General features: G+C 43.3%; 1 protein-coding gene across 17 annotated transcripts in view; it reads left to right on the forward strand.

The window, feature by feature from the left end:
• LOC114298992 (arginine--tRNA ligase, chloroplastic/mitochondrial) overlaps window positions 1–16,927 on the forward strand; it is an 83,294-nt gene that overhangs the window by 38,385 nt on the left and 27,982 nt on the right. For 13 of the 17 annotated variants that reach the window (XM_082915575.1, XM_082915574.1, XM_082915576.1 and 10 more), the window contains 2 exons: window positions 15,426–15,501; window positions 16,418–16,515. In XM_082915575.1, coding sequence (XP_082771701.1) covers window positions 15,426–15,501; window positions 16,418–16,515 — 174 coding nt within the window. Of the gene's footprint in view, window positions 1–384; window positions 14,440–15,425; window positions 15,502–15,857; window positions 15,979–16,032; window positions 16,285–16,417; window positions 16,516–16,927 lie in introns of those variants that run through there. The other 4 variants (XM_082915577.1, XM_082915588.1, XM_082915583.1 and 1 more) reach the window with 4 other exon arrangements.

Here is a 16,927-nt window from a genome sequence, read left to right on the forward strand (position 1 = left end):
AGTTATCCCGTCGAGTTATCACCAATGCGTGAAGGCAAAGTTGGAAAAGCGCACAGTAACCATATAAATGCATTTGAACAGCCATTTGGGGTTGAGGAGGCACACTATTCGGATGCAGTTTTCTTTATTGAGTTGTCAACGGGTGAAACTCCAAGGACCGGTAAAGTTGTAGGAGTAAAATTGCCAAAATGGGAAGGCATTTGGGGTGCAGGGTTTGCTCCAGAAAGTACCACAAGTCCTCCGCCCAAGATTGTTGAGGTGCGGAAGGGAGGTAAGACAATTTACTACCTATGACAGGTCGTGGAGGCCAGGGTTCATACCTTGGGAGGATGGCCCGAGACAAATAAATGTGACGATGATGAGTCCCAAGAAGAGTTAGTGGAGATGCCTGGGCCCGTCCCTGAATGCGTGCAAGATAGACCCAAACCGCAGCAGGAGGTACTTGCTGAGGTCAACCTCAGCGACTTACCAGGGCAGAGCAAGCCTTGTGTTCATCAGCGACACAATGGCTCCAACAGCTAAGGCAGAATTGATAACACTACTGAAGCGGTACAGTGATGTCTTTGCTTGGACATACGATGAGATGCCTGGTCTTGACCCATCTCTTGTCACCCATCACCTGGATACTTTCCCCAACTCTAAGCCAATAAAGCAGCATGCTCGAAAGTATCACCTTGACCTTGAGGCAAAGATTGAGGAAGAGGTAGAAAAGTTGCCGAGGGCCAAGTTTATTCAGCCTATACAGTACCTAACTTGGCTAGCAAATATTGTGCCTGTGGAGAATAAGAACGTCCAGATTAGGGTCTGTGTGGACTTTCCCGTCCTGAATGAATGAGGCCTGCCCGAAAGATGAGTTTCCATTGCCCCATGTTAACACACTTGTCGATTCTACTGCGGGCCATAAGATGTTCTCCTTTATGGATGGATTCAGTGGTTATAACCAGATCAAAATGGCATCAGAAGATGTAGAAAAAACGGCATTTAGAACACCCTTGGGAAATTTTTTCTATACGGTGATACCCTTCTGTTTGAAAAACGCGGGGGCAGCCTACCAATGGGCTATGGCTGCAATGTTCCATGATATGTTGCATCATGAAGTGGAAGTATATGTGGATGATCTGGTGGTCAAGTCTACCAAGGCAAACCGACACCTCTGTGACTTGGAAAAAGTTTTTCAACGGTGCCGCAAATTTTGCCTAAAGATGAACCCTCTCAAGTGTGCCTTCGGAGTTACTGCCAGCAAGTTCCTTAGCTTTTTTGTACACCGGCGGGGGATTAAAGTAGATGGGGATAAGATTAAATCAATCATGGAGATGTCACCGCCACACTCTCAAAAGGCTTTGAAGAAATTCCTAGGCGAAGTGTCATACCTCAGGAGGTTCATTCCAGCCCTTGCTGTGATAACCTTTTCCTTTGGGACACTGCTGAAATCAATCATGGTGTCAAGTTGCGATATACCCCAATTGAGAGGCATTGTTTAGCCTTAATCTTCACAACGCGGAAGTTGCGCCACTATTTTTTTGGCACACCCTATCCATGTTATGACTCCGGAGTGATCCGGTCGGCTACTTGCTTGGCAAACCCGCTCTGACTGGAAGAATGGGAAGATGGCTTTTGGCTCTAGCAGAATATAACATCACTTGTGTTAATCCCAAGGCTATTAAGAGCCAAGCACTTGCAGACTTACTGGCCCAATTCCCATCTGGTGAACATGGACCTGCAGAGGTATCTCTACCAGGTGAGGTCCATGTCTCAGCGGCTGCAGTTGAGGCTTATTGGGACTTAAAATTTGATGGAGCTTCGGGAGGTGGGAAAGGCAGAGCTGGCACAGTGAAGAAGGAGAGAAGTTTCATCTATCATATAAGCTTGATTTTGAATGTTCAAACAACGAGGCTGAATATGAGGCGTTGATACTGGGTTCAATCGCTGCCCAAAAGAAGGGCTTCTGCAAGTTTAAAATTTAGGGCGTTGATACTGGGTTTAATCGCTGCCCAAAAAAAGGAGCCTCTGTTGGGCCCATATCACACCGTGGTTCAAGGGTTGCTCACTTAATTTGATGATGTCCAAATCCAACATACCCCTCGAACACACAACCGTTTCCCCGATGCCTTGGCAACACTGGGGGCAAAAGGTGGATATACCGGATGATAGTATAGCCATCGTCATGGAGAAAAGAACAACACCAGCAGTGTTAGCCGAAGAACATATAGAGCAAGATGCTGAGGGATGGAAAGCCGATATAATCCAACAGAACAGTTGAAAACAGGCCAGGGAACAATTTGACCAGCAGAACTTGCATAATTTCTGCTCCTCAGAGGAGAGTTGTATTTTCGCGGTGCCAATAACTTGTTGGGAAGGTCCGTCGGTAGACAAGAAGCAACTTACAGACTTAAGCAGATCCATGCTAAGTCTTGTGGAGATGGAGCTATCAATCTATGCCGACGGATACAGAGCCAAGGGAATTACTGGCCAGAGATGGAAAAGGAAAGTACTGAGTTGCTGAGGCAATGTACAAAATGTCAATCCCATCCTAAGGAAGAGGAAGCCCATTTCTTAAGCAGTAAAGAATGGAGGCAGCCATATGTTGACTACCTTGGAAATGGCACACTGCTTGAGAACAAAGCCGATGCAATCAGAGTTAGGAGGCGGGCCCTCCGCTTCTTCCTTGACCAAAGGATGAGGCAAATGAGGTGCTGAGGGAAGCCCACAAGACAGAACATCAAGGAGGGCAGCGATTATATGGACATCTCATTCACCTCGGCTACTACTGGCCGACAATGGAAGAAGATGCTAAAACCTTTGTAAGGAGATGGCAATCCTGTCAGAAGTTTGGGAACTTGATACATGCACCGGCGGTTGAGCTGCACAACATCAAGACCCTTTACTTGTTCCATACTTGGGCATTTGACAGCGTAGCAATCCATAGGCCACAGATGGATACTTGCAGCGACTGAAGTTAGTACCAAGTGGGTGGAGGCTATATCGATGAGGAAGCCAAACGGGGCAGGAGTAGCCAACTTCATCAGAGAAAGCATAATCTGTAGGTTTGGCATACCAAAAGTAATGTTGTCTGACAATGGAACTCCGTTTGTAAATCGTGTGTGAGAAGACTGCTGAACGCCTACCAGATCAAGCAACACAAGTCTAGTCCATACTACCCCCAAGGGAATGGACAAGCTGAGGTGACCAACAGAACCATCATCCAAATATTGAGTAAAATGATGGATGAAGCAGGGGGCACATGGTCTGAACGACTCCCCGTAGCACTCTTCGCTTATAGAGCGTCAAAGAGAAAGCCAACTCAGGCAACCCCATTTTCCCTAGTGTACGGGTCCGAAGCTGTGTTACCAGTTGAGTTGGTAGTACCCTCAGCAAAAATGGCTATGTCAGCACACTTAGTTCCAGACAGCAGAAAGAATGACATAGAGGCAGCTGAAGAAAGAAAAGATCGGACCTCGCGGGCAATGGAAAAGTATCATCAATCTATAGCTCGTGCCTACAATCAATCTGTTCAGCATAAGAAGTTCAATAAAAGGGACTTGGTATGGAAGACAGTGGACGCAATCATGCGGGGGTAACCAATTCCCAAGTTCTCACCAAGATGGGAAGGCCCCTACAAAGTTGCTGAGGCAAGTAGCAGCGGGTACTACAAGTTGACAAGAGTGGATGATGGGTTCAGAACTGGCCTTAGCAACACCAAGTATGTCAAAGAATATTTTCCTTAACTTCTTTTGTCCAGGAAAAAGAGTTGTATGTTTCTTTGCCAATACTTCCAAAGCAAAGTGTGAAGAAAGTGTCACACACTTGGTAAACCTGTTACTCTCATAGACACTAGTGTGAGGAAAGTTTTCCATACTTAGTAAAATTTTATCCTGCAAAATGAAGTTTTGTTCACTGCAAGAGTTTTTTCGTATCTTTAAAAAAACTGTATAAAAGCAATGTAAGGAGGCGAAGAAATTAAATTCAAAGTACTACAAACCATCCACACTTTTCATTAAAGTCGAACTTCCAGAACATGATTACAATGTTTGAAAAGAAGTTGTGACAGAGGAGAAGAAAAGAAAAGGCGCTGCAGGCGCAATGAAACAACAAAATAAAGAAAAGAAGATGGAGGAAGTCATAACGGAGTCACGCTAAATCAAATCAAACCCTTAATGAGGGAGTCCATCAGGGTCATATCCCAAGGCAGCTGGGCAACCAACGCATAGTCTTTCTCCCTGAACCGGGCCAGGTTCTGCCGATGCTGCTCCAAGGCACCCTCACACTCTTTGATAGTCTCCTCCAAGGGCGCAATCATCACCACGTTGTCTGCATGCTCGAGGAAACCATCGACTGCCTGAAGCCTATCCCTCATCCACGATAGGTCCAAATCGTTCCTCTCAAAGCCGTTCAGATTTGCCTCGGCACTTTCCACGACCATGCTAGGGGTTGTTAGAAACTTCTTAGTAGCAAGGTCACGAATTAAGCTAGCGAGTGACTCCAGCAGTGCTGTGTGCGTCATAGATTCGGGAACGTTAAAAGCAGCAGAGGTGCCGAGGTGCAGCGCCTGGAAGCGGGGCGAGAGTGCGAGCAGCTACGGAGGAGACCCAGCAAGTTAGAAAAGAAACTTTCTCTGAGGGCTGAGGGGACTCCCTCACACCCCCGCCAGCTTCAGTCACTGGAGGGAGACTGGTGGAGCGACCAAAGGTCTGAGGACGACGCACTTCCCCTGAAGATGATTGCCCTGTAGCATTGGAATGGGTAGATGCAGTGTTGGCGACCGGGTGAATTAGCCTCGTGAGAAAGACTAAAGCTGCCCGCACCGTCATGTCGCTCCGAAAAGAGGTCATGCATCTGGTAGTGTCCAACGTTCAGATCTGCAACAGCAGTGGTATCCATCCCAGCATAAAAATCTTGGGATACCCCAAGGTAAGCTGGCACTTCCGGAAAGTGAGTGGGGTATAAGTCTGCTAGTTGTTCAGAGGTTGCCGAAGCAACTGGGTCAGAGGTCCCAGAGACAACAGTAACAGTGTGGGTGGCTAAAGTGACAGTTACCTCTGCAAGTCGGTCCAAATTTAGAAGGGCCACAGCAGGAACAGTGGCAGCAGCCGCTAAACTTGCACTCTCCTCAGCCACTTGGGCGTTTCGGAAGTGGGGTCTGCTGAACCAACGGAGACTCAGTGGACTGGGAGGAACCACCAGATGCAGCTCCAAAGGGAGGTGGTGCAACTTCCAGCGGCTCTCTAATGTCGCTATCTTTCCTTGGGGTCACAGGGAAAAAATTATCTCCGCCGATAGAGGAACGGTCAGAGTGCACAGAATCAGCGGGGTTTGGAGGCTCTGCACCCTCAGCAACTAGGCCGCCCGCAACAATTTCCACAGTGGGGGGAACTTCATTTTCTGCAGCCTCCACAACTGGCTCAACCTCAGTAATTGGTGCGGCCCCAGCACTTGGTTCTTCTTCAACATCTGGAAGCACTGCCTTGCGGGTCCTGAACCTTGTGACCCTTGTAGCAATGGGAAGGTCGTCATCGTTGTCGTTGTCGTCGTCTGAATCTGAGGAAATTTCGATGGCAGTAGAAGAACCTCCGGGGCCGGTGGTATGGCCTGGGGGCCCTAAAAAGAAAAATGGTTATGTGATTACCAAAGTAAATGTAAGAAGTCTAAGGAAGTAATGCAAAATATTTTCTAATTATGGCTACCTTTTGGAGTCTGTTCCTACTTGGTGAGGCACGTGCCTCGGCAACTGATGTCGCTGCCTCTTGGGTTGCCCTTAGTCTGGAGCGGGTCATCCGTACTGTCATGCCGACTTGAGGGGGAGTAATTTGCCCCAAACGGGTGAGGCTTCTCCACGGCAGGCAGGGATAGAAGCTTGAAGCGACAGAACATACTGGTTTGTTTCCCTCGGCCAGAGGGCAGACAAAGAGATAAGTCAGGCTGCGGGATGGGTTCCATCGCAGGGACTACGGGTGCACTGTTGCAAAAGTTGAAGAAATGATTGAGGTTGCGGTGCCAGAACGGCCTTTTACTGGGAGTAAAGGCACCCTCTCTTCCAAGTGAGGGAAGCTCCATGAAGCCTAACCTCTCCACAAGTAGAGCGGTATAATCACGGGCAAATCGCTGAAAGCTCTGGTAGTAATCAGTCTGAAGCGGTGGGGCATGTGGACGCCCTTATCCATGCCGAACTGCTCAAGGACCCTGTCCGGTCGATAGATGACGCTGGACATGCCCTCCTCGTTCCACACAGGTAGAAATCCGGGGCGTATCGTGGCAGCAATAAGAAGGGAGTTGGCTTGGACACTATTGAGGGAGAAATCAACATGGCGAGCCTCGGAAAAATATAATATAACCACAGAAATGCCTGGAAGAAGCTGAGTGAAAGGGCGGAACACACACTCCTCCATGCGGTCTACATAATCTGCAAAGGGTCTGTTGGTGCCAAGGCCAGACCACCGAGAGATACGATGGAGGGAGTGGTGCACTTGCCTCGTGACAGGTCGACCCTGTGCATCTAGAACAGGATGACCCTCTGCATCAAGGACTTCGCCTGTGAAGAAAGGCTCATGTTCTTTAGGGATGGGGCCCGTGTCAGGGAATCTCTCATAGAAGAAAGCGGTCAGGAACTGAGTGTGTACAAAGCTCCACACATCATAGCGGGCTCATGGATCGCTCCATGTCCGAATGGATGAGGTCAAGGGGGAAGTATAAGTTCCCCAAGAAGAGGGAGGCCAGAGGGATTTGGCTGCCGCTGCAAAGTTTGATAGCCAAAGGGAACACCAGAGGGTTAATACTCTCAGCAGGGTTGCTTGGGAGAACAAAAAAAAGAAATGAAGTAACTGACGAAGGCGACCAAGTACAAGTCGCCGCGGTAGCCCGGCCCAACTACTAGTTGCGACTCTCCTCTGTGATGTCACTCACAACTGGTTGCAGGTCCTTGAAGAAATGTTTCAGCCAGGAAAGATAAGTGGTTTTGTCCCTCTTGGGCCTCTCCTGGAGTAGTTCCCCAGTCTTAAGATCATACCAAGAGCCATACTTTCGCAGCTCTGGAAAGGCACCTTGGAGGGCAGTGACAGCAACTTGTTTCGCAGGAGTCAGGGATGCTGGATCGAAGGGGTGATCTCCACGAGTGCTCAAGCGCAGAAGGACGGTAACATCTTCGAGGGTTGGAGTTATCTGCCTCCATGCCAAAGAAAAAGTGTGAGTGTCGCGGCTTCAGTGGAAGACAATCATATCAGTGTTGGTCTGTACTTTGCGCGCTGATAACTCCCTCGAAATCAAAACGGCATTGTAGAGACGAACATTCCGCATTCGCTGCTCGAAGTCACCATCTGCAATGATGTCATCAACCCAGAGGGACTAGGCTGTTGGAGGGCCGGTGTGAGTGTGATAGTAGATGTATGAATGGGGAAAGTCACCACGCTCCACGCGAAATCGCAGCACAGAGACTGGGTTCACCATGTCAGCATCCTCCAAAGCAGCCTCAATAAAAGAAAGCAGAGGCTCCTTCAAAGGAAGGGCATCAGGAACGATGGAGTCAATGGCCTTCCAGAAAGTCAAGTTGGTCCGACCCGCCAAGGGTCTAAACGGACTCCACGAAGGAAAATTCCAGAAAGTCAAGTTGCAACGGGAACACATGCGATGGTTAGGTTGCAGAGGGAACACATGCAGCGGGGTAGTTGCTGAGGTACTTTGCCTCAACGCCGCCATTCCTAATATCTTCGGCTCCGCCGCCATCCAAAGTTGATGAGGGAAAGAGAAAGTCAAAGCAACTAAGTTGCAGAAGCGACACTTGCGATGACCAAGTTGTGGAGGCACTTTGTCTCAGCGCCGCCATTCCATGTATTCTCGGTTCCGCCGCCACCTAGATTTGCTAAGGGAAAGAGAGAAGCGAAGCAACTAAGTTGCAGAAACGCCCAAGTTGCAGAGGCACTTTATTGGCGCCGCCATCTCCAATATTGTTGGTTATGCCATTTGAACTTGTCACGGGAAATGACTACCGCAGCAACTACGGCCGCCGCAACTAACTTGCAAAGGAAACATCCCGCCAAGGTGATAGCAGCCTTTGGGAAAAGCTTCCCCTCTGCAAGTAGAGGCTAATGGTTGGCTCTGATAGCAGGCCCCAAGGCATTACTAGCCTAGGGCTGATAGCAGGCCCCAAAATTCATTTAACTTGGCGCTGATAGCTGGCCCTATGGCTAGGTTGGAGCTGCTAGTAGGCCCAGGGTACTAGTTTACCGCGGCGATCCCGCGAAGATGGGAGCAGGGTAGCCCGAGCATAAGGGACTCCCTTTCCATTACCCAGGTCATAGACTTGCCTTAGTCGCACAGGCAGGACTAAGGAAGCCCCTTGGGCTTGGTATTAAGGCACAGCATGACTGATAGCAGGCTTGGTTATGGCCTTCGCTCTGGAAAGCTGGGGAGTTTGTGGTTAGGTGGCTAAGGGTGAAGGCTTCGCTGCGGTGAGCACGAACATAGTTGATAGCAGACTAATGGAGTCCTGAGAATTCGTGTACTGGCCAAGTAGAACTGAGATGGCAAGTGCAGCAGCAAGGTTTACCGTTGCAAGTGCACTTGCTGAGGTTTGAACTGAGAAGGCAAGTGCAGCGACAAACGCTCCCTTCGCAACTGCACTTGCTGAGGCTCAAGAGGGTGTTGCAGCGCCAAACACTCCCGTCGCAACTACACTTGCAGAGGCTCAAAAAGGTAGTTGCGGAGGCAAACAGATAGTACACAGTACATGTAGAAGGACACGTGGCACCTTCAGCGTGGTGGCTCAAGGCAGAATATTCCATGTGATCCTTTGGAACACATGTCCTCTCTCTATTTGGCCACTTGGTGTCCTCTTAGTACCAAAGAAAAGCTTATAAATAGGACCCATTTCCCAAGATTCAACAAGAGGAATTTTGGGGATTTGGGGGAGATGCTGCCCATTTTGGCACTGCCATACATTTCTTCTTGTGCTACTTGCTTCACCCTCACCCAGCTGCACACTCTCCAACTTCCAGACAGTTGCTGCTGCTCATTCTCAAGCCACTTCCACCATTCTTGGACCATTAGCATAGTTTTGCCTCTCTAATCACCTTCCTCCCCCCCTACAGTTTTTTACTTTGCCAAGTAACCAAATTTCCTCCAACAAAGGTACAGTAGCCTGAGGTAGATTTCCGGTTAGTGATGCTTCCAGCCCAATCTGCATCTGTATGTACTTCCACTTGAAGATGTCCTTGTTTTTTAAATATCAAGCCTTTATCAGGAGTTCCCTTTAGATACCTTTGGACCCTGTATCCTTCTACTAAGTGCTCCTTTCCTGGTGAATGCATGAATTGGCTTACTCTTCTTAGTGCGAATGCTATGTCGGGACGTGTGTGAGATTAGTATATCAGTCTTCCAACAAGTCTCTGAAACTGGTCTATATTCACCACATCTTCAATTCTAGCATGCTGTGGCTTCAAGTTGAGCTCGGTTGGTGTTTCAGCAGCTTTACATCCAAGCAAGCCTGTTTCTTTGAGCAAGTAAATTGTGTACTTGCGCTGAGTGACAAAAATGCCCTCCTTAGATCTAGCGAACTCCATTCCAAGAAAGTATCTTAGTGCTCCAGGACCTTTATCTCGAAATCTTTAGCAAGTCCCTTCTTTAACTTTTCCGATTCGGCACTATCATTACCTGTTAGAATTATGTCATCTACATAAACAATCAAGATAGCTACTTTACCTTCTCTTGAGTGTTTATAGAACATAGTATGGTCTGCTTGGTTTTAACTGTATCAAAGGTTTTTTACAACCTTCCCAAAGCGTTCAAACCACGCCCTTGGAGATTGTTTGAGGCCGTATAGAGACTTGTTTAATTTGCAGACTTTTTCTATACCGAACTTCTTTTCAAAACCTGGAGGTAGGTTCATATAGACTTCTAGATTTCCATTTAAGAAGGCATTTTTTACATTTAATTGATGTAGAGGCCAGTTGGAATTAACGGCTAGTGATAGTAAAACCTGAATTGACTTCATCTTGGCAACTTGAGCAAAGGTTTCTTGGTAGTCAATCCTGAGGGTTTGTGTAAACCTTTTTGCCACAAGTCTCACCTTATATCTTTCCACGCTACCATCAGCTTTGCACTTCATTGTAAATACCCATTGGCACCCTACTGTCTTTTTGTCCTTTGGCAGATTCACTAACATCCAAGTACCGTTCTTTTCTAGAGCATTCATCTCTTCCATAACTGTTGATTTCCAATTAGGATCATCCAAGGCTTGCTTAATAATTCTAGGAACAAACAAGTTATATATTTTTGAAGTAGATGCTCTATGACTTTTGGATAGTATATCCTAAGATAAATATTTCGCAATGGAATGTTGGGTACATTTTCGAATTCCTTTCCTAATGGCTAGACGAAGATCACAATCTGTGGGTATAACATTAGGTAAAACCGCTGAAGGAAATGGAGATGAAGTAGAGACAGATGATGGAGGAACCAGATTAGGAATACCTGAACTACTTGAGGGACCTTTTTTAAGAGATTCTGATTGGCTTTGTGGTAGAGTGGTTGGCTAGTCTTTACTTTTTCTTTGAGTATTTTTCCGAGCATAAACCAAAAACTCAGGTTCGGGAATAGTTTTTTCCAATTGTAGTATTTCTCCCCCTGCTTGTGAGCCTTCTATGTCTGGAGAAGTTGGACTGGGATTTCCTTCGTTCTCTATATTGTACTGTTTCTGTTCTTGTTTTTCAGAAAACAAGGGATGGAGATCGAATAGGATCTGGTAAGGGATCCGAAGTTGTTTGCCAAAAATTTTCTTCCTTTCTCTTTTTCTCCCCTTGAAGAGAATTTTTGGTAAAATAGGATTGAGTTTCAAGAAAGGAGACATCCATAATCGCCCGAATGTTTTTTGTTTGAGGATTATAGCACTTTTAGCCTCTTTTGTTTGGAGCATACCCGATGAAAACACATTTTTCTGCTCTATAATCAAGTGTGGATCGAATTTGGCTGGGTATGTGAACGAAAATAGTATAGCAAAATTTTTTTAAAGGCAAATCTGAATTAATTCTGCAATCAGGAAAGGTTTTTTTGAAATATTCTACGGGTGTGACATATTGCAAAACCTGGGTAGGCATTTTTTTAATTAAATAAGAGGCTGTCAAAATGGCATCTCCCCATAGATATTTGGGAACATACATAGAGAACATTATGGCTCGGGCTACTTCCAGTAAATGCTTTTTTTTTTTCTTTCGGCAATACCATTTTGTTGAGGAGTGTCACGACATATAGATTGATGAAAAATACCTTTTTCCCTTAAAAAATTCCCTAGATATTCATTGAAGTACTCTTTTTCAATATCAGCTCAAAAAATACTAATTTTTGAATGAAATTGATTGCCAACCATTTTGTAAAAATCTTGAAACACGCTTTTTACTTTAGATTTGCCTTTCATCAAATAAACCTAGCAAAGCCGAGTGTGATCATCTATAAAAGTTACAAACCACTTTACACCAATCATGGTGGTAACCTTGGAGAAACCCCACATCACTATGAATTAAGTAGAATGGTTTAGGGGCACGGTAGGGTTTTGTAAGATAAGTAGTTCGATGACTTTTAGATAAATAACAACTTTCACATTGAAAAGACGAACAATCCAAATTTTTAAACAAGTTAGAAAACAAATGTTTAAGATATGAAAAACTAGGATGTCCTAGTCTAAAATGCCAAAGCATTCTTTGCTCGCGAGCCGAAAGTGAACTCATACTACAACCATAGCCTTGAGTTGTTTTATTGCTGGATATGTCATCATCAAAGTAGTAAAGACCATTGACCATTCTAGCACTGCCAATCAACCTCCCCAAGTTTCGGTCCTGAAATTCACAATGAGAGTCAAAGAAAACAACACGACAGTGAGAGTTTTTGGATAATTTATTGACAGACAACAACTTGCAGGCCAGTTTAGGAACATGAAGGACAGAGTGAAGAGTAATATTTTCTAAAATTTTTATTTGAACTTTTCCTACAATGGGTGAGAAATTGCCATCAGCAAGCCTAACTCTTCTAATAGTTTTCTCGAGTATGGTGTGGTTTATTGCAATAATCACACCATACTCAAGATTTTTCATTCTTCCATGGTTTAAAAACCTTGTTTGCACTTGCATTTGATGCAATCATGTCTGAGTTTTCCACAGGTGTAGCAGCTCCCTTTTTCCCAAGCATCACATTCCTACGACTTTCTTCTCTCCTAACTTCAATCTAATTTTACTAACATACTAACATTCTATCTTTGACCCAAAAAAAAAACTGAATCTATCCTTGCAACCAAACAAGCCACATTAATATTAGCATAACAAGCAAACACCCCCTTATCTTCGACTGTTTTCTTCCATCTTCCTCCCGTTCCTTCTCCATTGGCAACACCACCACATTTCACAGTGGGAGCAAAACCTGGAGTAGGGAGGAGATGGTGACAACTCTCTCTTATATAGTCTTTTTTGAAAGTCTCTCTTTCCTTCTCTCCAACAACACACACTAAATCTATCACAACCATTGTAAACTTGGGCTACTACAATTGGTTTTCTAGTGCACTTGTGTTGTTGGTCAGTTGCTGGTTGGCTGTTGGTTTTCTGTTGGAATGCTTGTTGCTGATGTTGGTTTAAATGCGAGCAAACTAATTTTTATAAAATATATATAAAAATAAAATTGTACATATTTTAAACGCGAGCAAACTAATTTTTATAAAATAATATTGTATTAAAAAGTCCTCCAATATAACGTTCCAACATACATGAAAATATATAACAATATTTCACTCATTACAAATACTTTAATAATTAAAATATTATGTACTCTAATATTACGCATTGAAGGATGAGGAAGGAGCATAGCTCGCTTTCGGAGAGCTGAGATACAAGTTTGTCTCTCTTACTCTTCATCTTTTCAAGAGACATCAATAAATAGGACTGCTATTTCTCCAAATTACTCGCATATTGTTTAAGATTCGACAAGTTAAACTTCGAAACATCCACAGGATGCCAATTCAATTTGCAAAGCACCGCGGCCAAATCGGAAGGAGTGCTGACGGGAGAGAAAGCGACGCCGGCGATGTGGAGACGAGAGAGTTCCGCAGCTTTCTTAAAAAGGCTTTGACGGCCAGTGTCGGAATTTAGTCGCTAAAAATGCCAGAATTGGCGACAAAAAAAAAACCTAGTCGTTGTATATTGACTTTTGACTACTAAAATATTAGTCGCCGAATGGGAAATAAAAAAATTATTTTTTCTTTGGTGACTAAAGTTTTAGTCGCCAAAAACCTACTTTCAGCGACAAAAAAAAAAAAATTAGTCGCCGTATATTGACTTTTGGCTACTAAAATATTTAGTTGCCGAATGGAAAATAAAAAAATTATTTTTTCCCTTTGGCAACTAAAGTTAAAACTTACTTTCGGTGACAAATTTAAATTTAGTCGCCGTATATTTATTTTTGGCTACTAAAATATTTAGTCGCCGAATGGAAAATACCTCTTTGGCGACTAAAGTTTTAGTTGCCAAAAACTTACTTTCAGCGACAAAAAATTATTTTAGTCGCCAAATAATTTTTATTTTTTATCTTTGGTAACCTATCTTCAGCGACTAAAATTTAGTCGCAGATGTGTTCAAAATTTTATTGGGAAATATTTCATATTGGCGCCTAAATTTTTGCCCAAATCTATTACTTCTTCACACGGTTTTTTCTCTCTCTTGCTCTCCCTTTGTCTCTCTCTGTCACACAGAGAATCAATCATCACCGCCCCTCATCTCAGTGTCGCACACGACCAGTGTCTGTCGATCTTCCACCGTCGAACATCGCCACCACAACTCATCGGCCTCCTCTTCTCCTCCGCCTCCGAGATCTGCGACGCCCGCTGGTTCTGGGCTTGCTCCAAAACCCCTTTCCAATTTCTTCCTCTGTTTCCCCCTCGGCACCCGCCCTTCCGGCCGCGTCTTCTTCTAGTAGCTCTTCTACCTCTCCCGCTTCCTCCACACTTTCCGCAGCTTCTTCTCCATCCTCCGCGGCCGCCACCTCTCTTTCTTCCGCCTCTTCAACCACTCCATTCTCATCTTCATGTCCTTCCTCTGGCTCGAATTCTCTCAATCTTTTCAAGTTCTTGCCATTCTCATTGCCACCTCTGTTTACTCTCTTGTTTATGGCTACAGATTTTGGATTGCCATTGGTTTGCCCGGTGCTTGTTTCCCTTTTGTGGTCACTTGTCAGATTGTTCTTCTCGGTTGTAATGTTTTGTGCCATGCGGGTGTTCTTTTGCTTCATTTTTGGAAAGGTGAGTTTAATGGAATTGGGGCTTGGGGCTTCAATTCGGTTCTCAATGCTGCCATTCTCTCGCTGTTTCTTAATTTCTATGTCAAGATGCATCTTCGGAGGAGAAAGGTTGCTGATTTTGATGCCATTAAAGATGGAGATGTAGACACGGACATGGCCAAAAACAAGGATATTTGAGTGGTGGGTTTTTCTTTTCTCTCTCTCTCTCACCCTGAGACTTTGGATTCAGGGGTAATAATATAGTGACGAATTTTATCAGTATATATATGTTATACAAATGAATTGTTAGGAGATAGACAGATTATATACAATAATTCTTAGTAAATTTTTCTTTTGATTTCTTGTTTCCAGGAAGAAAACTAGTGCTAGTTCATAGTATTCTTTTAAAAATTTGTGCATATTGATTACTGAATTCATAGTCAAATTCTTTGCTAGTTCAAGCTTTGGGGAAATTTTTGTTTTTTATTGTTTGGTTTATTTATTTCAGCTTCAGCAGACTTGATGGTGTTTAGTTTCAACCAAATTTTCAACAAACAAAAAAGGAAAAAAAAAAGAAGGGTACATATAATAAAAAAAAATTCAATTAGTTGTATGTATTTTATTTTAAGAATAATACTAGCAATTTGATATGAGTAAGTATAGTATATTTTTTGAAAGCTAATCAAGTTCATTGGCTGTTGAAAAAGTCATTCAGACATTAAAATTTGAACTTCCTAGATTATTAGTTAGTGTTTCTACAAGTCAGGATAGCAACCATAGAATATTGAGTTAAATCATAACTAAAAGCCCCCTTATTAGTTTATGAGTTGCACTATAGAGTTTTATGTGTACTTGGCATGTTTGCTCGGGGCATGTCCAGTTAGTCATGTCGAACACATGTACCTTATCCAAGTGTTGCATGTCTAACACAGCTACTTCATGCTTTTAGAGAAGTCCATGTAACATATCTAGTAAATGTGACATGTTAGAGGAATTGAAGACTCTCACACATGCATGTGTGCGCATACAATACAACTACACACACCTAACTTCAGCAAAAGATATAGAATGCTTGAATCCTCAAATTTTAGAGGTCTCTAAAATTTCTCGGGCTTTTATAGCAATGGAAACTCTTGTATGCCTTTTTTTTTTTTTTAATTGTTAAATTTGGAATTCTTTTGGTGCAGCAACAATGCCATGAGCTTATGGACAAAAATAAAAGGCAAGGGTTCCGAATTGACAGGTCCCCAACCTATTGGAAAGGTATTGACATTGAGCACTCCATATTCTCTATGTTGTACTTCCTGTCTCTAATAACTTAGTTCATCAATAATGCTATGATTTTTGTATTCAATATTGAATTGATACTATTAAATGATAGTTTGTGCGTTTTTCTTCTTTAAGGCCATTATGAACAATCTACCAAAATCAGAAATTGTAGACAAATGTAGTATAGCTGGACCTAGGTTTGTGAATGTTGTGTTATCAAAGGATTGGATAGCAAAGGTATTAGTTAATTTTTGACAGCAATGGATAGGAATGGTAGGATCATGAGCTATCTTGGTTTCTTCACTCAGTGTGAATGTCTTGTTTACTAAAATATATTGTTGCCACTGCAGAGCATCCAAAAGATGCTAATAAATGGTGTTGAAACATGGTCGCCGAAACTTACAGTCAAAAGGGCAGTGGTTGACTTTTCCTCACCCAACATTGCTAAAGAAATGCGTGTCGGCCACTTGAGTATGATTTTCTGGTCTTACTACATCCATAACTTCCACCTGTTTTATTAATCAACAACATCGTCAAAGGATTTTACCTAAGTGTTAAACATGTGTCGTACTACGAGATGCATGAACTAAATTAACTGTGCCAGTAAAACCAAATGCAGTTAAGATGAATATCAGTTGACTTTTTGCTAATGTTGACCCTTCTTTAGCTGAAGATTCCCTGTGAGAACCTTTGATGTACAAAATAAAACGGGTAAATTACAAGGGGTCACTTGAGGTTTGCCCCATCATTAACTTCTGGGTCCCGGAATTAGTCAAGGTGCGCGCAAGCTTTCCCAGACACCGGGTTATCTAAAAAACAAAATAAAATTATAGGATAGGCATTCAGTTTGTCGTATATGATGTGTAAGAAAATGGCTAACAAGGTTGTTTTTGTACCTCAAATTAATCAGATTAAGTTCTGCATAGAGGTGCAACCCTGGCCTTCTCCAAAAGTGGTTGCTGTAGAAGTTGCCAAAGAATTTAAGGCATCATGGGTGATACTTGACAGGTCAGTTAAGAGTTCCAAGTTGTTCTTAAGACCCTATGAAGTACAGGAAATAAATTGAAACTGTGTATTTGATTTACTTCAGTGCTATATTATTTAATATGACTCCACAATAATTACGGATAAGATCAATATATTCAAAATTTAAAGGGTAAATTACACTGACGTCCCCTGAAATTTTATTAAAATACATTAAACCCCATTTTGGCATAATTATGCCGACCCCCTTTTTAGTAAAACTAAAGGGATCAAAACTAATACAGATAGTGTGAAGGCATAAAGATGAACAAGATAAAAGTATACATTTCAATGTAAAAGAGATGACAATATCATTTTTACATCTATATGACAAATAATTTATTGATGAAAAGGGATTTAAGTGTTATGTGAATTAAAATTTTATAAGAGTCCAATG

The sequence above is a fragment of the Camellia sinensis genome, chromosome 2 (assembly GCF_055761805.1).
Source record: "Camellia sinensis isolate YWXY chromosome 2, ASM5576180v1, whole genome shotgun sequence".
NCBI lineage: Eukaryota > Viridiplantae > Streptophyta > Magnoliopsida > Ericales > Theaceae > Camellia > Camellia sinensis.